Here is a 27,042-nt window from a genome sequence, read left to right on the forward strand (position 1 = left end):
CACCCCCCCCACGGGACAAGGACCCCCCCCACGGGACCCCCGCACGGGACCCGGCACCGACGGGACACGGCACCCACTACGGGACACAGCACGGCCCCACGGGACACGGCCCCGCGAGACGCAGCCCCCCACAGGACACCCCCCCCCCCCCCCCGCACACCCCCACCCGCGACACCCCCACGGGACGCCCCCGGCAGCCGCCGCCACCACACGGGACAGGCTCCCCCAGCCCCTTTATTGCCCGCGGGGACCCGCCGGTCGGTCCCGGGGGGGTCAGTCTGTCCCGGTCGGTGCCGGGTCGGTCGGTCCCGGGTGGGGGGTCGGTGTGTCCGGGGGGGGGTCGGTCTGCCCCGGGTGGGGGGTCGGTGGGTGCCGCTCACCCGCGGTGCAGCGCAGCCCCCTGCGGGAGCGGGGCCGGGGTCGGTGGGGGCCGGGGTCGGTACCGGACCCCCGGTGCCCCCCCCGCTCCGGTCCCCCCCCAGCCCCGTTCCCCGCTCACCAGCAGCGGCTCCTCCCGCCGGGGGGGACACGGGGGGGGGCGGCAGCGCCGGAGCGGGGCCGAGACCTGCGGGAGAGCGGCCGCCGTGGGGGGGGACACCGTGGGGGGGACGGGACAGCCCCGGGGCGGGGTGATAAACCCGGGGGCGGCGGTGGTTAATCTGGGGGGGGGGCATAATCCAGGGAGGGTAATCTGGGGGGGGATAATCTGGGGGGGGATAAATCCGAGGGGGGAGTTTGGGGGGGGAGATAATCGCGGGGGGGCGGGGGAGGTAATCGCGGGGGGGATAATCCAGGGAGAGTAATCTGGGGGGTATAATCTGGGGGGCATAATCCAGGAAGGATAATCTGGGGGGGATAAATCCGAGGGGAGGAACTCGGGGGGGGGGAGATAATCGCGGGGGGATAATCCAGGAAGGATAATTTGGGGGAGGGTAACACAGGGGGGTGTAATCTGGGGGGAGGATAAATCCGAGGGGGGGGTAATTCGGTGGGGGAGATGACTGTGGGGGGGGGGGATAATCTGGAAGGGGGCGTATAATTTCGGGGGAGGGGGGGACTTGGTGGGGAAGATAATAACTGGGATGGGGGATAATCTGGGGGGAGGATAATCTGGGGGGGGTAGTCTGGGGGGGGGTATAGCCGGGGGGGTATAATCGGGGGCGGGGGTAACTCTGTGGGGGGGATAACCACGGCGGGGGTTAATCCCGGGGGGGGGATAATCCAAGGAGGGGGATAACCTGGAGGGATTATAACCCCGGGGGGGTGATAATTCCGAGGAGGGGGTGATAATCCCGGGAGCGGGGGGGGGGCATTACCGTGGGGGCGCGGGGCCGTACCTGGGTGCCCTGGGGGGGCCCGAGGTGCCGCTTGCCCCCCGGGTACCAGCCGTGGGACCAGTGCTGGCCCGGGCAGCAGGGCAGGGCACAGGCCAGGAGCAGAAGCAGGAGCAGGAGGGACCCGCGGGGTGCCATGGCGGGGGGGGCTGTGGGGACAGGGGGGGGCTCTGTCCCACCCGCACCCACCCCGAGGGGGGCTTGGGGGTGGAGGTGCTGGAGGGCTGAGCACCCATGGGTGGTGCTGGGGGTGGTTTGGGTCCAGCAAAGATGGGCACCCCAGGGTCCCGTTTGGGGTGGGTTGGGGATGGAGATGCCAGAGGGGACGAGCACCCATGGGTGCTCTTTGGGACTGTTTTGTGGGTGGAGGTGCAGGAGGGTATGAGCACCCATGGGTGCTGCATGGGGTTGGACTGGGGTTGGGGATGTCAGAGGGGCTGAGCTCCCCAGGGTGCTCTTTGGGGTGGGTTTGGGGATGTCAGAGGGTATGAGCACCCATGGGTGCTCTTTGGGGTGGGTTTGGGGTTAGGGATGCTGGAGGGGCTGAGCACCCATGGGTGCTGTGTGGGGTGGGTTTGGGGTTAGGGATGCTGGAGGGGCTGAGCACCCATGGGTGCTGTGTGGGGTGGGTTTGGGGTTGAGGATGCTGGAGGGGCTGAGCACCCATGGGTGATGCTGGGGTGTGGATCCAGCATGGCCAGACCCCCCGGGGGTGCCATGAGGGTCTGATTCGGGGCGAGCAGTGCCACCCACCCCGGGGTCCCCGCCAGCACCCACCCACCCATCTCCCTGCCGCCGGGGCAGCCTCACCTGGCCGAGTGGGTGGCGGTGGCAGCGGCGGTGGCCGGTGGAGCAGTGGCCGGGCCGGGCTGGGCACCGCTATTTGTAGGGCCGAGCCATGGTGACGTCGGCCTCGCCACCGCTCCCACGGGGGACGGTGACCTCCCCGTGCCAGCGCCCGGCTGGAGAAGGGCCACATCCAGCCCGGATGGTCCCCAGCCCCCGGGGATGCTCTTGGTAAAGGTGTGGGGGCGTAACCCCTCCGTGCCTCAGTTTCCCCACCCAACACCAGCCCCGATTTTACCACTTGCGGGGGGTGCGATGGGGACCGGGAAAGGGATTTGGGCAGGATCCGACCCTGGATCATCCCCAGCAGCTGCTCGGGTCTGTGCTGCTCGCGGTGGGATGTGGCAGGGTGGGACCATGGCAGACGCTGTGGCGGAAGGTCAGGGCAGCTCCCCCAGACCCCGAAATCCCTCTGTCCCTGCAGCGATCCCGGAAAACCGGGAAAAAAGGGGGAAAAAAGGGAAAAAAACCTCATGAATATCCCAGGGGAGCAGCCAGCGCCCGGCGGGCAGAGGGACGGGGGCGCTCGGGGTGGCCCGTGTCCCCGGGGAGGGCATCTGCGGTGGGTGAGCAGGACCCCCCCCATCCCAGTGGGGTCCCCGTTCCTTTTGGGGTGAGGACATTCCCCCCTGGGAATTCCCACCCTGCTGGAAAATGGGGACACCCCAACTCACAGGGCGGCTTTCCCCATGATTCCTCACGCGTCAGCCCTGTGTCCCCTGAGTTTTCCCATGGCTGGGCCATAGTCACTGTCCCCAAGCCCTTCTACCCCCCCCACCCCGCTCCCCATCACCGCCTGGGGTGCCCAGCCAAATCCTTGAGGTGAAACCTCCACCCCGAGCCCAGTTCTCCCAGTGCCTGCAGTGGGGGATGGAGCTCCCCCAGTTAACCCTCCACTGAAAAAAAAAAAAGAGGAAAAAGCCCTAAACTTGTCTGGAAGGTGGCAGGAGCAGCCCCCAGGCTGGAGAAGGGTCTCCTTCAGCTTTAAAAACCTGCAACGGCTTCAGCGGTGACCATCTGGAGACCTTCTGGAGGTGTGAAACTGCAAGTGGGCAGGTTTAGATGGGATCTAAGAAATTCTTTGCTGTGAGGGTGGTGAGACACTGGCCCAGGTTGCCCAGAGCAGCTGTGGCTGCCCCTGCCCTGGCAGTGTTCAAGGCCAGGTTGGATGGGGCTTGGAGCAACCTGGTCTAGTGGAAGGTGTCCACTAGACTAGACTAGATGATCTCTGAAGGTCCCTTCCAACCCAAACCACGCCATGACTCCGTGACTTGCATTTGTAGCTGTTTTGGTGGTGCCTCTTCCAGCCAAGAGCAAGAAGTCACCTTGATTACGTTTAATTTCTGGTAGGAGGTCAGACCACCTCACCCCACTGATGGACACTTTGTTCAAGCTCTGCTCCTACACTTGCTCGGTTTAGGACCATGCACATCCTTCCTGAGAAGCAGAAATACTGTCAGCAGGGACCTCCAAGGTCTCTGGTCCATCCTCCTGCATGGAGCAGGACCAACACCAAAGTCAGATCAGGCTGTTTGGAGCAACCAGGCAAGTTTTGAACGTGTCCATGGACAGATCTTAGCAGCTCTAGAGCTGCTAGCAGAAATCATCTGAAATCTCCTCCAGCATCTAGGGATGGAGGTCCCTTGGTCCAGGGATGGAGGTCCCTTGGTCCAGGGATGGAGGCAAAACCCTGCAGCTGGTTGTGTGCTGGGAAACGTGTGTGTGTGGTGTAGTGCAAAGGTCCCTTCTCTCTGCTGCTACGGCTGGAGAAGGCCTGGTTGTCTCCTGTGGGACACAGGGCTCTTCCCCCTGGCTTTCATTCACACTTTCAAGGAGCACTGAGGGTACAGAGAAGAAAGTAAAATAAAATAAAATGAACCCATCCTCTGAAATAGCAGAATTCCCCAGATCATCTGTCTCTGGAGCATGGCTATCAGAAGCCAACATCTCCTGGGTTGTTGCTCCAAAGCCTTTTTGCTGATGGCTTGGGTGGAGGTTGCTCTTAGGGCTTAATTTTAGAGCTGGGGAATGAGGACACTGGGCACCAGGACACAGTGGGTGTGGGGGGAAAATGGACACAGCCCCAGCAAGCCCGATGCATTTGAGATGGCTCCAGAGTTTGTCTTTTGCTGCTGTAATAGACCAAGAACCACAGAATCACATTGGATTTTGGGTTGGAAGGGACCTTAAAGACCATCTAGTTCCAACCCCCCTGCACGGGAAGGGACACCTTCCACCAGACCAGGTTGCTCCAAGCCCCATCCAACCTGGCCTTGAACACTGCCAGGGAGGGGGCAGCCACAGCTTCTCTGGGCAACCTGGGCCACTGTCTCACCACCCTCACAGCAAAGAATTTCTTCCTAAGATCTCATCTCAATCTCCCCTCTTTCAGTTTAAAACCGTTCCCCCTCGTCCTGTCACTCCATGCCCTTGTAAAAAGCCCCTCTCCAGCTTTCCTGTAGCTCCTTCAGGTACTGGAAGGTGCTAGAAGGTCTCCCTGGAGCCTTCTCTTCTCCAGGCTGAACAGCCCCAGCTCTCTCAGCCTGTCTCCAGAGCAGAGGGGCTCCAGCCTTCTGAGCATCTTCGTGGCCTCCTCTGGACTCGCTCCAACAGCTCCGTGTCCTTCTGATGTTGGGGACCCCAGAGCTGGACGCAGCACTGCAGGTGGGGTCTCCCGAGAGCGGAGCAGAGGGGCAGAATCCCCTCCCTCGCCCTGCTGGCCACGCTGCTGGGGATGCAGCCCAGGACACGGTTGGCTTCTAGGCTGCAAGTGCACGTTGCCGGCTCATGGTGAGCTTCTCGTCACCCATCACCCCCAAGTCCTTCTCCTCAGGGCTACTCTCAATCCATTCTCCACCCAGCCTGTGTTTGTGCTTGGGATTGCCCCGACCCACGGGCAGGACCTTGTGCAGCTGAGGGCAGGGGCCGGGTGACACTTGGGAAGAGACCGAAGGGGTGAGCACATGGAGCTCAGACCTGCCCCCTCCTGCAGCCCGAGCCCCCCGCCCGCGGCAGGGCCACCGCCAGCGTCCCTCCGACCATCCCCGCCTCACTCTCAGACCCAGCCCCAAACAGACATTTCCTCAGGGAGCAAAACCCCTTTTGTTTTTCTGGGTTTTTTTTTTTTGGGGGGGCGTGAAATCCCAGCGGTCGCTGCTCTGCTCAGGACAGTTCCAAAGCAGCAGCATGTGGTGGCCTGACCCTGAAGGAGGAAACTTTCTTGCTTTTGATACAAAAATTAGGATATTTATATATATACACACACACAGAATAAGCTTTTTTTTTCTCTTTTTCTCCTTTTTTTTTCTCTTTTTCTCCTTTTTTTTTTTTTTAAGAGCAGACCAGCAGAAAAACGTGAAACCATTTCCCTGCACGTTCAGAAAAGCTTGTGGGGTTGTGGGTTTTGTGTTTTTTTTTTCTTTCAGATGAGATCCAGAATATCTTTTTCTTTTTTTTTTTAAAAAAAAGGCTTTACTCCCTCAAGAAAAAAAAGATTTACAAACAAAATAACAGCCTGTATGGACTCTCCAGAAGAGAGATGACAATATTAATCCAAACATCACGCTATTTAATTCCCCAATAAAACATTGGAAAAAAAAAAAAAGGAGCCAACAGTATCTGCACTAACACTTTGCTACATAGAAAATCTCCAGCTAATACGAAGCTTATGGTACCAACCTCTAAACCAGTTGAGATATATACACATAGGTTTGTTTTTTTAAGGGGGGGGTGTATTAACAAACAGAATATTACAAAATATTAAAGAAGGCAACTCTTCTGTCGTTCATTTCGGGGTGTGGATTGGAGTTTGTTGTTGGTTTTCTTCTTCACTTGAAGTTGGCGTAGTCTGAGAAGGCGTCGATGTATTCCTGCACCACCTTGTAGCAGAATTCGTACTGTTCCTGGGGGATTCGGGGGAGAAAGTGTGGCGTTAGACCGAGAAAATTCACCCCTGAGACGTCACTCGATGCTTCGTGGTCTGCTGGGACCAAGCATGGTCAGGTGTCCTCAGCCCAGACCCAGGGCAGGATCTGGACTCCCACCCGTCAGTAGATCCCACCTCCTTTGGGACCCCCAAACCTGGCTGCCCACCCTCCCTGCTGGGGGGCCATCAGCAAAAGAAACTCTGCTTTCCCCTTCCTCTCTGAGGTCCTGTTTTGACCCCAAAAAGACTTGCTCCAGGAGAGGTTTCCAGGCTCCTGGAGCCCATAAATACGTGGGCTGTGGCTGAGGATGTCTCCAAGGAGGCTCCTACAGCTTGTGTCACTGCTCAAAAGGGGCTTCAGCCAACTAAGCTCCACTCTTCCAGATGTCCTAACAAAAGGAAGAGGAGATATCTCCTGACCCACCTCTACACTCACAAAAAAAACCTTCTCATGAAGGTTTTAATGAGAAGACCTTCAACCAAGGAAGTTTTTGCTCAAAATTGAGGCCCCAGCCCGTTCCCACTGAGGTCTGGGGTGGCAGGAAGAGCGTGGGGTGTTCTCAGCTGCGCTTACCAGTGTCTGCACCATATGCGGCCTCTGTAGTCTTAAACTCTTCACCGTCTGAAAGACGTCCAGAATCCCCTCTGCCTTCACCCTCTCCAGGACAGTGCTCAGCGCACAGAAGGTGCCTGTTCTTCCTGCTCCGGCACTGGCAAAGAGAAACCAGAAGGTAAAGGAAACCGTCTGTCCTGACCGTGTTGGCTTTGCTCAGAGGACAATCCATAGGGGAACCACTGGTGAACTAGAGGAGCCAACGGTCCTGCCCCAGCCTCTCCCAGTTTAGCTAGGACACGCTCTACAAGACTGAAGCCTCTTTGCTTAGCCGAGGAGGAAAACCCCACACCACGTCTGCCTGGGCTGCTCCTGCTCAGCCCAAGTCTTCTGAGGGACCTTTGATCATCTCCCAAGCTCCTTGTAGAGCAGGTCCCCTTGGAGGGGTGGCCAAGCCCTGCTCCACCCAGGCTTTACCTGCAGTGCACAGTGATCGGGTGGTTGCCAGACTGCTGCTGCTGCTTCTGCACAGCCGCGATGATGTTGATCATCCCCTTCCCATCCCCGGGGATCCCAACTTCTGGCCAGCCATGGAAATGAAACTGCCGAATCTGTCGGCTCTTGTTTTCCTGGTGGAAGAGCACACCTCGAGGTCAGTAAGTTGGTGGGAGACCCATACCAAGAAACCCACCAGCTCAGGGCTTTGGGAAAACCACCCGCTTGGGAAAGCTGTGCGCTTGTGGAGGGGAGGCATTCCCATGGCACGGAGTAGGGCAGGACGTGGGGAATCGGGACAGGAGGGAGACTGGGTGGTGGGCACAGGGACAAGGCAGAAGGAGGACGAGGGCTGCTGGGTGGCAGCAGGGCGGAGGGGCTGGATGAGAAGGGCTCAGCAGGACAGGAACCCTCAGGGTGGGAGGAAAGCGTAGGGAACAAGGTGGGATTGCAGGGGACGGATGCTACTTTGGGATGACGGGGAGACGATGGAGATGAAGATGCCAGAGGGAAGGTTCAGCACTTGCAGGAGGAACCACAAAGCACCATAAACACCAGCAGGGGTTAACGACAGCCAAACCCAAGAGGGCCCAGAGCTCCCCGCAGGAAGAAGGCCAGACCCTTACCCTGGTGTTCGTTACCAGCAGGTCCCGCACCGTATAGCTCTCACACTCCTCCTCTTTTTTCAGCTCCACAGTGATGTCTCCATAGGACACCGAGCCATCAGACGGCCAGTACTGGGCACACTTCTCCTGAGAAAGCATTACAGGAGGAGACAGGGTGAAGACCTTGTACTTTTCCCGTGGGCTTGAATGGAAGGAGTCTTCTCCTGTGGCTGGCAGATGCCCAAAGCCACGTGGGATCTCATAGAATCACAGACTGGTTTGGGTTGAAAGGGACCTTAAAGACCATCTAGTTCCAACCCCCTGCCATGGGCAGGGACACCTTCCACTAGACCAGGCTGCTCCAAGCCACATCCAACCTGGCCTTGAGCACTGCCAGGGAGGGGGCAGCCACAGCTTCTCAGGGCAACCTGGGCCAGGGTCTCACCACCCTCACAGCAAAGAATTCCTTCCTAAGATCTCATCTCAATCTCCCCTCTTTCAGTTTAAAACCATTTCCCCTTGTCCCATCACTATCTCATGGGTTCGCTTCAGAGACGAGACGCCCGCTAGACCCAGAGGTGCTTTGAGAACTGAGGGGCCAGAGCTGGTTTATTGAACGTCTCCCTACCCTGGGTCTACCAATGTCTGGATCCTTCCCATTATAAGCAGAGGCTGCAATATGTCTCCTGCACGGCTTCGCTAGAGAAAGGGTGGAAGAGCACCCAACACCTGGGGCACTGGCCGCGCCGTGGCCATCAGGACATTTTAAGGGGTCACACTGATCCATTTTGCTGCTGCTCCAATGCAGCTATCCCTGGGCATGTACCTGGCCTCTCTCCTCCAGCTCCGTCAGCATCACTATGGAGCAGGATTTCCACTCCCAGATCATCCTCCAGAAGTCCTCTATCGTGTGCTGCAGCGGTCCTTGGCTGGCGATGTAGGAGTCCTTCTGGCGATAACCCTGCAACGGGAAAACGGGGTCAGTGGGGAATCGGCAGCGCCTGGATGCTGGGAGCAGCGGGAGGAACGCTCCTGGACACGGTCAGGTTACCAAGCTCCGTGAATTTTTGGGAGCATCACGACTGTCTGGGTGAATGACCACAGCCTGGGCAGAGAAACCTGCTCTCATGGTGGGCTACGTCCCCATGTCCATTTCTTATCCATTTGGAGAAAAATTTGGGGTTCGAGAGCTCCTAAGAGATGTTGCAAAGAGATGTTTATGACCTACAAGGAGCGGCTGAGGGAGCTGGGGGTGTTTAGCCTGGAGAAGAGGAGGCTCAGAGGTGACCTTATTGCAGTCTACAACTACCTGAAGGGAGGTTGTAGCAGAGTGGGAGTTGGCCTCTTCTCGCAGGCAACTAGCGACAGGACAAGAGGACACAGCCTCAAGCTTTGCCAGGGGAGGTTCAGGTTGGACATTAGGAAGCATTTCTTCTCAGCAAGGGTCATTAGCCATTGGAAGGGGCTGCCCAGGGAGGTGGTGGAGTCACCATCTCTGGAGGGGTTTAAGAAAAGACTGGACATGGCACTTAGTGCCATGGTCTAGTTGCCATGGTGGTGTCAGGGCAATGGTTGGACTCGATGATCCCAGAGGTCTCTTCCAACCTGGTTGATTCTGTGATTCTGTGAAAGCCTGAGCACTGTAGTTGAGCCTTGCCTAAGCTCCAGGTACTTCAGGTATGATTTTTACTGGGGATTCTTGGAAGAATTAAGCAAAACTAGATGGAACTAGATGCTCTTTAAGGTCCCTTCCAACCCAAACCATTCTATGATCCATGAAAGCCAGCAGTAAGTCTGGGTGACTCTGGTCCTTCCACAACCACAAAGTGCTTCAGTTTCCAAAAACCTCCGACGTTTCCCCGTGCCCTCGCTGCAGACTGTGACTGCAGATGCTTCGTCATCTGGAGCTTGTCATTAAAGCAAAGTTCAGCAGAGGCAGGAAATTGAATCCTCAACAAAAATTGCTTACGTGACATTTAAGCTTTCTGATCTGGACGCAGAACAAGGTGGCTGCTTCCGGCTGCATGGTGTCAGATGCCAGAGCAACCCGTGGGGACCCAGCGGAGATTTCAGGGAGCAATTAATTGGGGATGTTATAACTGGGAATTAGCTGGTTTTAGGGTTCAACTCATGGCAATAATTGCCCGTTGGGGGGAAAAACACCCATCCTGCCATTGGGAGATGAAAATAGAAATTGGGCTAGAAGCAAGCAGGGCTCTGTCACTTGATCATCGCTGCACGAAGATCAACACTCATACGAGATGTCCCCCTGAGGTCAACAGGATTACTCACGAGAAAAGGATGTGCAATCACTTACCTCCTCCTCGGAGGGAGGAAAGCACTTAACCTCCCTGCCTCGCCTCCTCCCGTCACCCAGACAGGTATAATGGGGTTGACCTGGTTTCTCTCAAGGGTTTTGGGATCCGTGAATTGCTCCATTACCTAATCTAGCGGATGTTTTCTGACCAAATGAGCCGTGCCGTAGAGCAATCATCTCCACGGCTACGTGCGTCCGCTTCGCCAAAGCCATCGTCAGAGCCCGGAGTTGCAGAAGTGAGACCAGGATTTGGAGGCTCTGCTCAAGCTCCAGTTTTCCTCGCCCACCATCCGTGGGTCACAAGGAAACTGTATGTACTGAGGGGTTTCTTGGAGGAAGAAACTAGCACCACCCGGTGACACAAAGCAAAGTCAAGTGGAAAGAGCCTCACAAAACCCAGAGAAGAAGTGTTTTGGGACAAATCCTTTCCATAGGAAGCAGCGTGAGGTAAAGAGTTTCCATTGGGAGAAAATGGAAAGAAGATGAAAGAAGATGAAAGGAGATGAAAGGAGACTCACGTCAATGAAGGAAGCATTTACGTAGTCTGTGTTCTCTTCCCCTCTCTTCACTGGAATGATTACTCGGTTGAACTCATCTGAAACAGAAGTGAAATGATCTGAGTTTTGGGGAACACCTTCAAAGCATGACTCCTTGATAACCATGCGTGGCCTTTAGCTGGGAAGTCACCAAGCCCTAGGTGAGAGGACAGAGATATGGGGAGTCCTGTGTTTAGAGCACCTGACTGGGACAAGGAGACTCAGTTCTGCCTTCTGCCATGCCCTGGTGTGGGGAAGGAGAAGGGGATGTTGAGGACCTCAGGAGTAGGACCTGCTCAACACAGGGACTCCCTTCTCCCTCAAGGCAGAAAGCCTCTGCAGCAGAAATCTGCTGAGAAGAAAGTCATGGCAGGGACAGGGCAGAAGAAAGCAAGAAAGCCCTGGGGGCGGTGCTCTATCTGGCCATGAAAAACCACCTGCCCTTGACTCTGCCCTGTCCCTTCACGCTGTCCCTGCTTGAGCAGGGGGTTGGGCCAGATGACCTCCAGAGGTCCCTTCCAACCTCAGCCAGCCTGGGACTGCACTACTGCGGGCACAAATGCCTCTGTCTCGACAGCTCCTCAGCACTCACAGAATCACAGAGTGGTTGAGGTGGGAAGGGGCCTCTGGTGAACACCTGATCCAACCCCCCTGCTCAACCAGGGCCACCCAGAGCCAGTTGCCCAGGACCATGTCCGGAAGGCTTTTGAATATCTCCAGGGAGGAAGACTCCACAACCTCCATGGGCAACCTGTGCCAGTGCTCAGTCACCTTCACAGCCAAAAAGTGTTTCCTGATGTTCAGAGGGACCCTCCTGCATTTCAGTCTGTGCCCATTGCCCCTTGTCCTGTCACTGGGCACCACTGGGAGGAGCCTGGCTCTGTCCTCTTTGCACCCTCCCCTCAGGTATTTATGGACATTGATGAGACCCCCCTGAGCCTTCTCTTCTCCAGGATGAACAGGCCCAGCTCTCTCAGCCTTTCCTCAGAGCAGAGATGCTCCAGTCCCTTCATCATCTTTGTGGCCCTTCGCTGGACTCTCTCCAGTCTGTCCCTGTCTCTCTTGTACTGGGGAGCCCAGCACTGCACACAGCACTCCAGCTGTGGCCTCACCAGTGCTGAGCAGAGGGGAAGGATCACCGCCCTGGACCTGCTGGCAATGCTCTGTCTAACGCAGCCCAGGACACCACTGGCCTTCTCTGCAGAAAGGGCACCTTGCTGGCTCAAGGTCACCTTGGTGTCCACCAGGACCCCAGGTCCTTTCCTGCCAAGCTGCTTTCCAGCTGGGTGGCCCCAGCACATTCTGGTGCCTGGGGTTGTTCCTCCTCAGGGACAGGACTTTGCATTTTTCCTTCTTGAACTTCATGAGGTCCCTGTTGGCCCGTTTCTCCAGCCTGACTCCTGTCCCCACACCCACCCGAATGGTCCCCACACCCACCGGGCACGCTTTCCCCAGGCAGACAAACAAGTCTTACATGGAATTATCTGAAGCACCCTGTTCTTCTTCATGTTTGCCGGCAAGTTGCCCGTTCTCATCTTGTCATTCTGAATTTTGATTGAAGTGAGCTTCTGCAGAGGAAGGAATGAAAGCAGGGACAGCTTTCAGAGCCACCCTGTGCCAGGCAACGTGGTGGTCCCGGCAGCCCAGCACCATCTGAGCAGATCCACCAGGACAAGAACCACGCTCACCTTGAACTCCTCTTCCAGCCCATTGCTGCTGGTCCCTGGCACTTTGTTGTAGATCTTCTGAAGGTGGATCTCTAACGAGGTCACCTCCAGCTCTGTGTCACCGTAGAGATAGTGCTCCAGAAGTGCTTGGTATATGAACACATACTGCATCTGCAAGGGTTGCAGGGAGAAGCCATAAGCCTCTGCTCCACGCTCAGCAAGCGCATCCCAGTGCCCGTGCACATGCTGACAGCAAACCCACCGCCCCACTGCCCACCCGTGCTCGCTGGGCACGTGGCACCCCTCCGCGACCCCAGAGAAGTGGGTAACAACCTTCCTGTGGGTGTACAGGGACTGCAACTTTATTTGTTACACCACAGAAAGCTGACATGACACAAAACCTTCTCCAAGACTGGAGAAAAGGAGGCTGAGGGGAGACCTTCTTGCTCTCTACAACTGTCCGAAAGGAGGGTGTAGAGAGGGGGGGGTCCATCTCTTCTCCCAGGTAACGAGTGATGGGATAAGAGGAAACGGCCTCAAGTTGTGCCAGGGGAGGTTTAGACTGGAGATCAGGGACAATTTCTTCATGGAAAGGGTTGTCAAGCATTGGAACAGGCTGCCCAGGGCAGTGGTGGAGTCCCCATCCTTGGAGGGATTTAAAAGCCATGTAGATGTGGTGCTGAGGGACATGGGTTAGTGGTGGCCTTGGCAGTGCTGGGTTAACGGTTGGACTTGATGATCTTAAAGGTCCTTTCCAACCTAAATCATAGAATCGTAGAATCACAGAATGGTTTGGGTGGGAAGGGACCTTTAAATGTCATCTAGTCCAACCCCCCTGCAGTGAGCAGGGACACCTTCCACTAGACCAGGAGCCCCATCCAACCTGGCCTTGAATGTTTACAGGGATGGGGCATCTACCACCTCTCTGGGCAACCTGTGCCAGTGTCTCACTACCCTCAGTGTAAAAAATCTCTTCCTTATATCTAGTCTGAACCTCCCCTCTTTTAGTTTAAAACCATCACCCCTTGTCCTATCGCTACAGACCCTACTAAAAAGTTCCTCTCCATCTTTCTTATAGGCTTTCAAATAGCCTCTAAGGACTGGAAGGTGCTAGAAGGTCTCCCCGGAGCCTTCTCTTCTCCAGGCTGAACAGCCCCAACTCTCTCAGCCTGTCTCCATAGCAGAGGTGCTCCAGCCCTCTGACCATTTTTGTGGCCTCCTCTGGACCTGCTCCAACAGCTCCACGTCCTCCTTATGCTGGGGATTCCAGCTGTATGATTCTATGAAGGGGATTAAAAAGACCAGGACCCAGCGAAAGGCTCACTTGATGCAACACCCTTCCAAAACGAGGGATGACACTCAGCCCTCACGCGGGGACTGGCCACGCGAAGGAAATCCAACTCCCATGAGCAAAGCTGGAGAGAACCCGCAGCAGAACACTTACATCTGTCTGTACCATCTGGCAGCGCTGAGCCCGGATCCGGCTCACGAAGCCGTAAACGTCCACCTTCCTCTCGGCGTGCATCATGTCCAGCATGGCATCGATGACGATGAAAGTGCCCGTGCGTCCTACCCCGGCGCTGAAAGAGCAGAGGGCACAAGCGGTCAGAGCAGCAGCGCTGGCTTTGGGGGCCCTTGCGGGGCGGCAGGGAGCGAGCCAGACGCTTCCCAGCAGCGAGCAAATAGCAAAATCTGTTTTGGTGATGAGAGAGGTCCTCAGCCGGGTGTTCAGCGTCGCCTGGGTTTTGCAGAGAGATGATGCACACAACATCTCCAGCAATCAGAATCATAGAATCACAGACTGGTTTGGGTTGGAAGGGACCTTAAAGATCATCTAGTCCAACCCCCTGCCACAGGCAGGGACACCTTCCACCAGACCAGGTTGCTCCAAGCCCCATCCAACCTGGCCTTGAGCACTGCCAGGGAGGGGGCAGCCACAGCTGCTCTGGGCAGCCTGGGCCAGGGTCTCACCACCCTCACAGGAAAGAATTTCTTCCTAAGATCTCATCTCAATCTCCCCTCTTTCAGTTTAAAACCGTTACCCCTCGTCCTGTCACTACTTGCCCTTGTAAAAAGCCCCTCTCCAGCTTTCCTGTAGCCCCTTCAGGTACTGGAAGGTGCTAGAAGGTCTCCTCGGAGCCTTCTCTTCCCCAGGCTGAACAGCCCCAGCTCTCTCAGCCTGTCTCCATAGCAGAGGGGCTCCAGCCCTCTGAGCATCTTCGTGGCCTCCTCTGGACTCGCTCCAACAGCTCCGTGTCCTTCTGATGTTGGGGGCCCCAGAGCCATGACCGCAGTGTGTGAAGGCAGAGAGCAGAGTGAGCCAAAGCGAAACCTGAGCCAGCCACAGCTCCCAGAGCCTCAGGGGCTTCCTGTTCCCACCAGCTGCCCGCTGGCCTTCCAGTCACCCTCCATCATGTGAAGGTGAGCCCACGGGGAAGCCTTGTTTCTGTGCTGGTAACTCAGCCATTAAGGAGAAGAAGAAAGATGAGGCCCGTGGATGCTATGGAAAGACAAAGCTCTTTTGTCAGCTGCCTCTTGAGAAGAAAGCTGGGAAGATGGACTTGGGAGGCTGCAGGTATGGTCATCATCTCTGCCTTTAACCATGGGGCTTTCCCTTACTGAAACGTGGACAGCCTCCTGCAGCTCCCCCAGGCTTGCTGCTGTGCCTGAACCTGCTCCACGTGAGGTCCAACACCGTGGTCCCCGCTCCCAGACACGCTGTCACCTCATTCCTGCCTTCCCATGACACGGGATGTTGCCCTCTCGTGCCCAGGGCAGCGGAGAGCCACGGGAGATGCCACCAAGGCCTGGCAGTGGTGTTTAGCTCGGCTCACACGGCATCCAGCTAACCCAAATGACCACTCAACACGAGTTGTAACACCATCACGTTGCTGATTCCAAGAAGTTCCTTCAATTCACGTGCATTTTTTTTTGAATGTGCCCATGTGGAACGTTCCCATTTAACATGGGAAAGTTTAATAAAAATAATAAAAAAGGCTTGACTGAAAAAAATCCTTTCAGTATTAAACAGGAGACGCTTTCCAGGTGACCCAGGAGAGGCAGAGGTCAGCCGTGAGCAGGACGTACCTGCAGTGCACTACTATTGCTCCTGCGTATTGGGGGTTACACGTCTTCACCTTCTTCAAGAACTTGAGCATCCCGATGGGGGTGAAGGGGACCCCGAAGTCGGGCCAGCTGGTGAAGTGGAACTGCGTCACCAGGCGCTGAGGCTTCTTGTTCGTGACATCACCGACCTGATGGGGGAAACGTGCATTTAGATGGATGATAAATACGCAGATTTCCCTCCTTTCCCCAAAAGCGAGGGCAGAGAGGGAGCTCCACCCCAAGACTGAGCTGGAAGCACCAGCAACCACAAGCCGAAAGGGCATGAACCCAGGCTCTGGGGCTAAATTAGTCTCTAAAACCATGACATTTTAATTGCCCAGCATGACATCCCTCATCCTAAGGGTGGGAGATGCCAGCCCAGCCTCAGCTGTGGCTCCGACCTGGCAGAAGCTGCCATATTTCCTTCCCAGTGAGCTCAAGCAGAAGCTGCTGCTCCATCCTTTCCCACGAGCATCCTCGTATTAAAGGCAGGAGGAAACCACCCATGTCCAGGCCATCAGAGTGAAGGGTGAGGCTCAGGAGAACCCCACTCAGGGTCTAGACAGGCTTTTTCAGTCGCCAGCCCTTCGTTGCCTGCCTCCAAGAGCAGCAGGGGAACAAACAGAGCAACTAAAGCACCCAGAGCCTCCTCGGAGAATGAGAAGACACAGCGACAGATGGGAAAGCAACCAAACCCAACGCACATGGCGCTGGAAACAGGCTCCCAGGTGTTTAAGGTGAGTAAATTCTTAATAGCTCTGATTAAAAATGGATGTTGGGGTCATTTCATCTCAACTCTGCTCTCACGGCACCTTGGAGGAGTCGAGGAGCACACCAGCGCCTGTTGGATGCCCAGGATGGAGAGGGGAGGGATGGGGTGGGATGGGATGGGATGAGATGGGGTGGGATGGGGTGGGATGGGATGGGAGACACGAGCCCTGGCACCTGCTGGATGCAGAACTTCCGCACGGTGTAATCCACCAGGACGGTCACGTCCTCCACGGACACTCGGATGTTCCCGTAGGTCCAGCAGCCCTGATCTGGCCAGTACTGAGCACACTTACACTGCGGGGAGAGAAAACAGGCGCAGGTGAGCTCTGGTCCCTCCCAAGCCTGGGACTGGCTCCAAGACATGCCCATGGGCATGGGATGTGCCGGATTCGGATGACATCGGGTTAGATACCAGCCCATGAAGCCTTCTGGCACTTACCTCTTTCCTCTCTTTCAGGTTGGTCACCATGACAATTGTTGCTGTGTTTTGCTCCCAAATCATCCTCCAAAAATCGTTCACGGTTTCTTCCTTTGGTCCTAAGGGGAAGGTAAAAAGAAACGTGGCCTTTGGGATCAACCCTTCAAGCACTGAGACCGAAACCCAGCATGTGAAGTCACACGTCGTGGATGATGCAACACATTTTTTGCCAATAGATGTCAGCACAGGAGGTGTTTTGGTGTCTGGGAATGTCGGTGAACCCGAGGAACAATCGTATCACACAAGAGTTGGGCTTTTTGGATATGTTTTATGATGAGAAATTCCCTTTTTAGCCCAAGAAGGGGAAATTGGACAAATGGAGCATGGAAATGACTTGCCCAAGGAACCCAGAGAAATTGTGGCCATCGCAAGGAGCTCGCAGAAGTCCTGTCCCCGAGCCTTGTGTGTTAACCACGGGATCCCACTTCAATACAGCACAAGAACAGTTACCTGCTGCCTGCCAGACAAGGAGCTCACTCAACCTAGACCTCCCCCACGAAGACTGAGGCTCAGCGTGACCAGAGCCGAAGCTTTACCCCAGCTTGGTATGGCTGACGGACCTGATCCAGCCTTCCTTCTCCAGCAAGAGCCAGGCAAACTGGCAAGCCATGTCCTAACCCACTCAGCAAGTCAAGAGAGGAGATGCAAACCACCTCCCATGGGCAGATAGCCCCCTTTTGCTGACACGAACCTCCCTGCGAGTGGCCGTTTTGGTTTTAGGGACATGTTTGGATGGGTACAAGTAAAGGAAGAGAGACAGAGGGCTACGGATGGTGCATGCAAGCTGGTGATGCTCTGGCTGGGGGAAGCTGAGCTTGGGAAGACTCATGATGCTTGTTGCTCTCAACAGCTGATAGTCCTGCCCCCCTCTGAAGACCACAGAGAAATTTCTCTCCAAGGGCACAAGCCCACGTTCTTGTCTGCCAAGGTTTAAAAAGGAGCAGAAATGAAACCAGACCGGCGTGGTGTTCTCCATAATGACAGATCTGGGGAATTTAATTAAGCAGCTCACTGGCAGTATTTGCAGAGATCACCTGCAGCTGTGGGCCTGGGTGGAAGGACAAGGCTTGGGGACAAAAGGCTTTGACACCCTCCAGCTATTGGTATTGCACAGGTAGGGCTTCTTTTCCTCCCCCAATGCATCCAGCACTGGTCTTTGACTGGGAAAACCATTTTGGGAACAAACTGTGGACCAGCCAAGCCCCGCTACACACAGCACTGTGCTGTGGTTAGACTGGCACAGCTTCGCAGAGCAGAAGGACCCCGGCCCCACTGCCACCACACAGAGCTATGGGAACAACCCAGCGTTTACCTTGTGCAGCAATGAACTTGTTTTTCTCTTGGTACCCCTGCAGGGAAAAGGAGACAGAGGAAGACAAATGAAAGACGAGTATTTGTCTAACACAAGACTCATGAAATGCATCAACATCAATAAACAGCCATCACCTGCTCAGGTGCTCACCCTCCCCGTGAAGAGAAGGGGCTGCAGCCTCCGAGGGGAGAAACAGCCCCAGCAGCAGGGCAGAAATAATGGAAAATCCCTGTGCAAAGGGTCCCTGCCCCGGAGCTACACTCCCCATGCTCACGTAACGTGGGAACAACCCCACTCGTTGGCACAGAGCACTAAGGAGGTGGTACCCGACAGCCCTTCTGCTGGGATCAGACCCTGCGTCCCGAGCACCACGTGAAAATCCGCATTAACCTTCAGGAGATGGGGCTCTTGAACTCACAGGGACTGATTTTGTGTATGTCCTAGGCCAGGTTGGGTGGGGCTTGGAGCAACCTGGTCTGGTGGAAGGTGTCCCTGCCTGTGGCAGGGGGGTTGGACTAGATGATCTTTAAGGTCCCTTCCAACCCAAACCATTCTGTGATTCTATGATATTTATTTATTGTTGAAGAAAGGAAAAAGATCTTTTGGGTCTTCCTTTTCTTCCTGTGCCTCCATCTCTCAAAGTCTACTGCTTCACGTCACCCTTCCAACTTATTTGAGCTATATGGACAACCACATAGGACCCATCTCCTCCTAGAAGCAGAGCAGGGCAATGTTGCTTCTATTTCAGCTGCGTTCCCTGATTTCTTTTTCATTGCCCTCCCACGCCCAGCCCCGCAAGCTGGAAAGTACCGATGATTAACCAGCCACACCACTCATCAGCCGTTAATCAGAAATCCCCAATTCCTGCAGGAACAGTTCCCAAACCCCTTCCAAACCAGCCCGCTTGGCTTTGCAGCACTCCAAGGAGTGCAAGTGCTTCTCATTATTTTAGAAGTGGGGAAAAGAGAGGTGGGAAGGGATGGCACTACGGCAAAGCAGCTGAGCAAGGGCAGAGCTACAGCTAGAATTTGAGTTCCAGCTCTCAGCCTCTTACTCCAACCATGCTCCTCTGGGCTCAAGGTGCAGAGCGAAGCATGGTGAGCTCTACCACGGCCACACAAAGGTTACGAGATCAAAAAACAGCATAATTTATTGCTCTGGAGGAGCTGGGGAGATGTTAACGTAGGAGGTAGTCTCTTAATCATGATCTAGTTGACAGGGCGGTGTCAGGGCAATGGTTGGACTCGATGATCCCAGAGGTCTCTTCCAACCTGGTTGATTCTGTGATTCTGTGTGATTAACTGTCCTCTCCCAGGCACCCGTCACACCCCATAAAAGCCCCACGCTCCTGGTGGGATCAGGCACCACCGGCCGGGCCGCAGCTCATGGGGGTTTCCCCTTCGAATCACAACACTCACGTTAATGAAGGAGGCGTTGATGTAGTCGGAGTCGGGAACCCCTTCGACAGGAGTAAGGTGAACCCTGGAATGATCATCTGGAGGAAAATCAAAACTCTGCATTAAAACCAAACCCCTCCACGTAGCTGATATCCAGCACAGCAAGAAACCGGGTGCTGGAGCAGTGCCTGGGCTCACTGTCTTCCCCCACCGCCCCAAACACCTTTATGCCCCCATATTCTTCTCGCTGAAGCCTGGAGAGGTGCTAGACCTCGCCCAAGGGCTTTTTCCTTCTGCAGAGTGCACACGTTTAAGGAAGCCCCTGAGGCAGCCCGCTGGCCTATGCCACCTGGCAAGAGCTGGCCGTTTCAGCATTTCCCATCCGTTTCACTTTCCACGGCCTCCTGGCCACCGATGGCTCCAGGGAGCTCCTCCTACTAGGTATCTAAAGCTAAAGTAGATGCAGCCACCCATTCAGGATGTGAAACGACTTCAATCGTGTCCTCACTCAACCCAAAACCAAGAATGGGGAGCCCTGGCAGAAGCCTGTCCCCCCTCGCCCAACCAGCTCCGATACCTACAGGGCAAAATGTTCACGTATCTGTTCTTCTCCTTGTTCTCCTCCTTGGAAGCAGCTTCGCACGTGGCCTGTATGGGACACGCTGGGAGAGCCTGCAATGGCAGAAAAGGGGGTTTGCTGGTGTGTTCTTGCTCATGGCACAGCCGTAACCACAACACTACTGCCGCATCCGAGCACCCCATCGGAGGGTGATCACGCTTTGCTGGCCTCCAGGAGGTAGGTGAGCAGCAACCCCTTGTCCTCCTGCCTCTTCAGCTGTGTCCACACCACCCACAACCCTCACCTCCACCCCACCACCGCTCCTTGTCCCCACTGAGCTCAAGGTGACAATTTAAACAGCCTGGGCTGGACCAGAGAGAGCAAATCCCTTCCGAAACGTGATATCTGTAATTTCAGGACCCATGAACACGAGGTGGCAGCAAAGCCTCCGACATCAAACCCACCAGCCCAGGGATCAAGGACTCATTTCTGCCCATGGAGGCTCCTGTGGAGACTTTCTCCGTTACCAGTGATGTTAACGTGATTAAACCCCCTGCAACAAGGCCCCATCGCCCCAGCACACCCAGGATGCTGTCCCGGTCACAGCGGCTGGGTTTCACGCTCGAGCAGAGGAGGTGCTTCCCCAGCCCCGTTATTCCACGTCCTCTTTGAATAGTGAAGAGGGTGAGAAGGTATCGGAGGGATTCACCATCCCTTCCTCCAGCTGACAGGACAGACGTGCTTTGGCAACGGAAGTCTTCAAGGCAATGGAGTATTTATAACCCGAAATATCCCCCCCCAGGCATCCATTGCACCTATTTAGTTTCGTCGGAGCGCGGCCAGGAAGGGTATCACATTGTGCAACAGCTGAAGATCATCACCCTCATATCGCCATATCATGCCTTGGACCTGAGGCTTTACGTATTTGCAGACGACAGTGGATTTTCTTTTGTTAATTAGGCTGATGGAGAGTCCAGGTAACTCAGCAGATCATACGTTACACGCGCTCCAGTCAGTTATTTAACTTTGTCCCCTACCTCGTTACTGCTCTGTCTATTTTTGTATTGCCAAGGTGGAACAGGTTTATGGTCACACGAAGTTACAGAGCTCAGCAACGTCAGGAAGAGGTTGTAGCCATCTCAGAAGAGATGTCCCAGCATCGTGGGATAAGCGCAACACCTGAATTATTACTCGCTGCTGAAGGCCAACTGTTGTCCTATAAATTGTCATCATTCTGTTTCAGGGTTAACAGCTCACTGAAATACATGGGGTCATTTCTCTTTCGCTGTCAGAGCTCTTGGTTTGGCTGTTGGTGGATTTAAGCCATGAGGATTGGGAGGAGGGAGGCAGCGCTTGGGAGGAAGCCATCAGGCAGGGAAGCTCTGGAAGACCCAAAGACATCCAGGACACCTCCCGAACCCAGAAAAACATAAACCCATAGTGCCACTTGCTAGCAAAGCTCTACTGTAGTGAGTATGAGGAGTAGTGGCTTGTCCACCATCACAGCAAATTTAGGACCAGAATCAGTCCTTCCACCTCGCAGCCCTTTGAGAAACTCCTGAGGACCGGGCAGACCATTACTCCCGCCATGAAGCTCCCAGATAAGGTCTTCTGAAGCACACTGTCCAGCACTGGCACCGTTATTTTATCGACTCAATTACCCCCGGGTTGATGTGCCGTTCCCAAGCTGGGTACCACTGCACACCGCAGCTCCTCCCTGATCCACCAGCTGTTCTGTTCCTGCTCTACAAAGCGAGACCAGATTCTTCCCCGCTGTGTGTCCCAAGCCCGACGCCGAGAGCAGCCTGTGGGATTTAAGGGCGAGAAGCAAAGGCACTCACGTTGAACTCCTCCCGAAAGAGCTTGTTGTCATCTGCCATCCGGCGGTTGATCTCCTCTTCCAGCTTATCGACGGGCAGAGGTGGGTATTTACGGTTGGTGCTGGGGGAGCGGGCGAGCAGCGGCATGCTCTGAGGCTCTGCAACGACACCCATGCGTCAGAGGTGCCCACCCAGCCGCTCCCTGTGCCCAGTACTCATCCATGCCCAGGTGGGCACAGGGACCTCACACACCCTGGGCTCTCTGCTTTTAGGGCCACCTCACACCCTCACTGTCCTGTATTTTCACAGAACCACAGAACGGTTTGGGTTGGAAGGGACCTTAAAGATCATCTAGTTCCAACCCCCTGCCATGGGCAGGGACACCTTCCACCAGATCAGGTTGCTCCAAGCCCCATCCAACCTGGCCTTGAATGTTTTGTTCCTCCTACAGATGGTGCACAAAAATTTGAGGATGCTACAGTAACGCAAAACCCTTCCAGCACCCTGTGGTTGAGCTGTTGTAGAGGCAGGATAGGGCAACGAGGACCAAGACTAACAACCTCATGCAACGCTGCAGGCTGGGGGAAGAGTGGCTGGAAAGTGCCTGGTGGAAAAGGACCTGAGGGTGTTCGTTGATGGCAGCTGAATATGAGCCAGCAGTGTGCCCAGGTGGCCAAGAAGGCCACCAGCATCCTGGCTTGTATCAGCACTAGTGTGGCCAGCAGGACTAGGCCAAGGTTTGCCCCCCTGTGCTCGGCACTGGTGAGGCCGCACCTCGAATCCTGTGCTCAGTTTTGGGCCCCTCACTACAAGAAAGACCTTGAGGTGCTGGAGCGAGTCCAGAGAAGGGCAACGGAGCTGGTGAAGGGTCTGGAGCACAAGTGTGATGAGGAGCGGCTGAGGGACCTGGGGGGGTTTAGTCTGGAGAAAAGGAGGCTGAGGGGAGACCTTCTCGCTGTCTACAACTGCCTGAAAGGAGGGTGTAGTGAGGGGGGGGTCGGTCTCTTCTCCCAGGTAACAAGCGACTGGACAAGAGGAAACAGCCTCAAGTTGTGCCAGGGGAGGTTTAGATTGGAGATCAGGAACAATTTCTTCACCGAAAGGGTCGTCAAGCATTGGAACAGGCTGCCCAGGGCAGTGGTGGAGTCCCCATCCCTGGAGGGATTTAAAAGCCATGTAGATGTGGTGCTGAGGGACATGGGTTAGTGGTGGCCTTGGCAGTGCTGGGTTAACGGTTGGACTCGATGATCTTAAAGGTCCTTCCCAACCAAGACGACTCTGTGATTCTATGATAATGTGAAACTCTTTCGACACCTTGGGGTCAAGTATTACGCTATCGTAGAGGCAGGACAGGGCAATGAGGACCAAGCCATCAACACTGGGGAATGAAGACTACCTCCCTTTGAATTGGGACTTCACCCTCACTCACATGGAAAGTTTGGCACCATCACCGTGACATAACTCCCAGGTGGACACAGCAAAGGTAGCTGTTGCTTGTGGTTCCTCAGCGAAGCCAAGAAAGGCCACGCGAGGGTTATACCAACACAACCGACAGTTTATGACGTTCACACCTTCGCTTACAGCAATGTAAAACGGGTAGGGAAGGTCTTAGCTGCCAACGTAAAAAAAAAGGTGCTGATTTTCAGTTAGTGCTCACTCCATAAATGTCTGGCTAATGGGGAGGGAGCTCAGAAGAAGGATCTGAACTGAGTTTAAGAGGTGGTGGTTCCTCTTCAGCTCTTACTTTGGTGCCTACATACGGAAGGATGGAGATGCCCAACTTCAGACACTCAATGGGCAGCTCTGGCTCAAAGCCAGAAAATGAGACAAGCTCAGGGACAGAAGAGGACTTGGCACATTACAGCAGGCTTTAAAATTACATTTGTGCATCTTTAAGAGGCCCAAAAAGGTTTTTATAAAGAAAAATCCATGTACTCCCTGCTTTCTCTCAGAAATGTTAGGTTGGTGTCTACAGTTAGGGTGGAGATCTGAGTTTTAATCATCCTAATTTAAAAGGGTAGAAGTGAATTTTCATTCTATAAAAGTCTGCCAAAATAATGGAAAACAGAGAAAGTTCAGAACAAGAAACAAATAAAAATGTAGATGAAAAAATACTTTCCTACAAAAATATAAGGTGGGAGAACAAAGCTGTGGCATCCAGCCCACCAAGTCCCCAGGCGCTGTCGAGGCACCGGGCTCAGGCTGTGACAGTGCCACATCCACAGGCTTTCCTGGACTTTTACAGAGGTCTGTCTTCTGGGGTATTATTTGTATTATTCTGGTGTATTCATATTTATTCTGGTATATAATATTCATATTATTCCCACCAGAAGTAATATAAACACATACTCAGGACGGCCTTCATACGCTCTTCCAAGACCATACTCATACAGAACACAATTTTCATTCTCCTTTTTATGAATTTCCAGCAAACCACATCCCCAAACCAGTATTCAACAAGCGTTTTCCCATCCCCATCTGAGCTGGCCAGTAAAAGATGCCACCAGGTATTACATTGGCCACATGCCCATCAAGTTCCACGTGTCTTATTGCTGTGTTGGAAGAGGAAAGGCACTGCATGGTCAACAGACCAACCTGAGGAGCTCTTCACTGAGAGTCATTAGGCATTGGAACAGGCTGCCCAGGGAGGTGGTGGAGTCACTGTCCCTGGAGGTGTTCAAAAAACGTCTAGATGTGGCGCTTCAGGACATGGTTTAGCGGGCGTGGTGGCATTGGGTCGATGGTTCGACTTGATGATCTTTTAGGTCTTTTCCAACCTTAACAATTCTATGATTCTCTGATTCTCTGTGCTGCCCAGAGAGCTGCCCTGGAGGGCATAAACCAACCCTGCTTTTGCCACTTCAAGGGTTTTATGACATTTTTGTAATTTTTACCATTTTTAGGAGAATCACTGGTTATTTCATTTGCTAACTTTGGCCGATTCCAAGCGTGGGAAAAAAGAAAAGATGAAAATATTCCACTGTTATTCTGAAGAACGTTTGCATTGACCCGTTTTGATCTGAACAAAGCTTATTCCTCCTGCGAGATGCATTTTTGCTTCCCATGTTGCACCGATGTGGGCCTCACCTGCATCATCCGTCCGGCCATTGGACAAGCGAAAGGAGTTGGAGTGACTCCCTGCTTGCTTGTATTTCTTGAACCTACAGAAGACAAGGGGGTGGAGAACGTCAGTAGGTACCCCCCAAGAAGCCCAGGTTACCTTCTGGATGAGAGATGCAGCCATGAAGGGCTTTCCCCACTTTCTCATGGCTTGATGAACCATCTGGTGGGTCCAAGTGGCTGTGGGACCTCTAAAGTCCTGCCTACGGGCGCTACTTTTAACTGACCATGTCTGGAAAGGCTGCAGGAGACCAGAGCAAGGGGAAAGTCAGGAGGAGAAGCTTTAAGGCTGCTCTTGATGGAGGACAACCCAAGGAGTTCCTGCTCCACGGGCTGATTCAGCAAAGCACATAAACCCCAGGTTGATCCGTCCTACAGCAAAACCCTTCTCCACGTGCTTTTAACTTGAAGCAGATGCTGACGCTCCGTCTGCCTCAAGTTAAGGGTTTTGCTGAATCACCGGGCAGGCGGCGGCGAGCAGAAACCCTTTCTTTAAGGGCTGGAAGCCAGGTGGGGAGGACTCAAACTGCTGCTGCCCAACTCCCAAGGCAAAACTCTCAGCAGGTTCACTGCTGTGAGGGCAGGCCCGGAGCCAGGAGACAAAGGGAATTTTTCCACTGCTAAGGAGAGAGCTTTTTCTTTTTTTTTTTCCTTACTTATTTAATCACCAAATTGTTGAATAAATTAAAATATTTACTGCAGGTGAATAAACGCTCTCTTCTAGCTGAGCAGATACACACTCAGGAGCTGGGAATGCTACATTTGAGCAGCCCAGACGCTTGGATTTTTTAAAAATGGACCTGAAAAGGCTTTGTTATGTCATAGTTCCAGCTCAGCATCACCTAATGCTCCTAACAAGATCCGGTCGTATGCCACCTTGCAGCAGAAGATGCACAGGGACGATGTGCAGGTTTGGTACCCGAGGCTGAGCTTGGCTCTGGGTGCTGGATCACGTTTGATATCAAGATGGGAATCCAGGAATGATGCCCCCGGCTACACACGCAAAGGACTTTCCAGCTCAAGAGCCGTGTTCAGCTTCCCTGGCTTACTCATTCCAACACCCTCGGTCTTGTGAGGAAACCTCACCTGCTTTTTAACTGCACTGACAGGAACTCAGTTTAATCTATCCCACCAAATATGACATTTTCAGTGGCAGAACAGGCATTACCCCACCCAGCTTGACCGAGAAAGGAATAAGATAACCCCAAACATCATCTTCATTTCTTACCTTAACATGTACAGCACAATAATAATAAATACTATGACTAGAAGGGAAGACAGGGCCACCATCACAGCTATAATTGGAGTCTCATCTGCAAGAGGAAAAGAAAGGTGAGGTTATCAAGAGCTGTCAGAAAACATCCAGCGCCATCATTTAATGGGGCAGAGCTCTACAATGTCTGCTTGCAAAATAATGATAGTGACAATAATAATAATAATAATAATAATAATAATAATAATAATAATGATGATAAAGGTATTGAACAAGGTCACTTTTGTCCAGTCTGACAGTGAAGACAGATACACAACCTGAGCGAGCACCACGTATCTCAGATACTCCGAGCTGAGACTAAAACCTGTACCCACTATTCAAAGCACCTCAGTCTTCTCTAACAGTTGTTCCCTGTGAAATTGTGACCTTGTAGATTAAAACAGTGATTGAGAAAGTTGTGAAAGGGCTATTTTAGGGGTTTCTTCTGCTCAGAGAAGCTGTGGCTGCCCCCTCCCTGGCAGTGTTTAAGGCCAGGTTGGATGAGGCTATGAGCAACCTGGTCTAGTGGAAGGTGTCCCTGCCTGTGGCAGGGGGTTGGAACTAGATGGTCTTTAAGGTCCCTTCCAACCCAAACCAGTCTGTGATTCTGTGATTCTGTGAATTGAACGTGACCATGGTGGCCCACCAGCCACCGGTAGAAGTCTGTCCTATCACCTGAGGACCTGCAAAGTCTTCTGCCTGAGACATAAGGATCCATACAAGAAGTTTCTAAACAGGTCCATGAGTTTAGTGTAGCATGATAAGGAACCTTATCTTAAAACAGGTGAGAACTGTGGTCTTTGTCAGATCCCACAGATACTCCACTTGTAAAATAGTCACGATTTTGCTTCCAGTTCTGTGTCAAACAGGACAAGAGGGCGACGCTTCATGCCGCACCTGGGCTCTGAACACCTTCAGGCTGAGGGTTGCTGGAGAGGCTCAGGGCTACT

General features: G+C 54.1%; 2 protein-coding genes across 3 annotated transcripts in view; both read right to left on the bottom strand.

Annotated features, from left to right (window-relative positions):
- Window positions 1-216: 216 nt before the first annotated feature.
- On the bottom strand, window positions 217-2,178 carry LOC137664643 (progonadoliberin-2). Its single transcript, XM_068402919.1, has 4 exons — window positions 2,145-2,178; window positions 1,338-1,483; window positions 500-565; window positions 217-400 (listed from the first exon to the last, which is right to left on the bottom strand). Exons 2-4 carry the CDS (start codon window positions 1,470-1,472, stop codon window positions 377-379), a joined length of 225 nt encoding a protein of 74 aa, XP_068259020.1. The 5' UTR covers window positions 1,473-1,483; window positions 2,145-2,178; the 3' UTR covers window positions 217-376.
- A 3,273-nt stretch (window positions 2,179-5,451) lies between these two features.
- Window positions 5,452-27,042, bottom strand: part of PTPRA (protein tyrosine phosphatase receptor type A) — a 151,845-nt gene continuing 130,254 nt past the window's right edge. Inside the window, exons 6-23 of one of the 2 annotated variants that reach the window (XM_068403348.1) lie at window positions 26,069-26,153; window positions 24,808-24,881; window positions 21,742-21,878; window positions 19,923-20,013; window positions 19,363-19,439; window positions 17,945-17,981; window positions 16,594-16,691; window positions 16,329-16,448; window positions 15,366-15,532; window positions 13,723-13,858; window positions 12,300-12,449; window positions 12,086-12,179; window positions 10,594-10,670; window positions 8,585-8,719; window positions 7,780-7,905; window positions 7,136-7,287; window positions 6,680-6,815; window positions 5,452-6,082 (exon numbers count right to left, since the gene is read on the bottom strand). In XM_068403348.1, the coding sequence (XP_068259449.1) occupies window positions 6,008-6,082; window positions 6,680-6,815; window positions 7,136-7,287; window positions 7,780-7,905; window positions 8,585-8,719; window positions 10,594-10,670; window positions 12,086-12,179; window positions 12,300-12,449; window positions 13,723-13,858; window positions 15,366-15,532; window positions 16,329-16,448; window positions 16,594-16,691; window positions 17,945-17,981; window positions 19,363-19,439; window positions 19,923-20,013; window positions 21,742-21,878; window positions 24,808-24,881; window positions 26,069-26,153 (1,967 nt within the window). In that variant the 3' untranslated portion in view covers window positions 5,452-6,007. The remainder of the gene's footprint in view (window positions 6,083-6,679; window positions 6,816-7,135; window positions 7,288-7,779; window positions 7,906-8,584; window positions 8,720-10,593; window positions 10,671-12,085; window positions 12,180-12,299; window positions 12,450-13,722; window positions 13,859-15,365; window positions 15,533-16,328; window positions 16,449-16,593; window positions 16,692-17,944; window positions 17,982-19,362; window positions 19,440-19,922; window positions 20,014-21,741; window positions 21,879-24,807; window positions 24,882-26,068; window positions 26,154-27,042) is intronic. The other variant, XM_068403345.1, reaches the window with a different exon arrangement.

This window comes from Nyctibius grandis, chromosome 6 (assembly GCF_013368605.1).
Source record: "Nyctibius grandis isolate bNycGra1 chromosome 6, bNycGra1.pri, whole genome shotgun sequence".
Classification (NCBI taxonomy): domain Eukaryota; kingdom Metazoa; phylum Chordata; class Aves; order Nyctibiiformes; family Nyctibiidae; genus Nyctibius; species Nyctibius grandis.

Bases quoted from the DNA above. Each gene is read 5' to 3' on its own strand.
- LOC137664643 (XM_068402919.1), bottom strand. From the start codon at position 1,472: ATGGCACCCCGCGGGTCCCTCCTGCTCCTGCTTCTGCTCCTGGCCTGT. The intron at 566-1,337 runs GTACGGCCCCGC...GCTCTCCCGCAG, and splicing joins GGCCCCCCCAGGGCACCCAG to GTCTCGGCCCCGCTCCGGCG. The intron at 401-499 runs GTGAGCGGGGAA...CCGCTCCCGCAG, and splicing joins GGCGGGAGGAGCCGCTGCTG to GGGGCTGCGCTGCACCGCGG.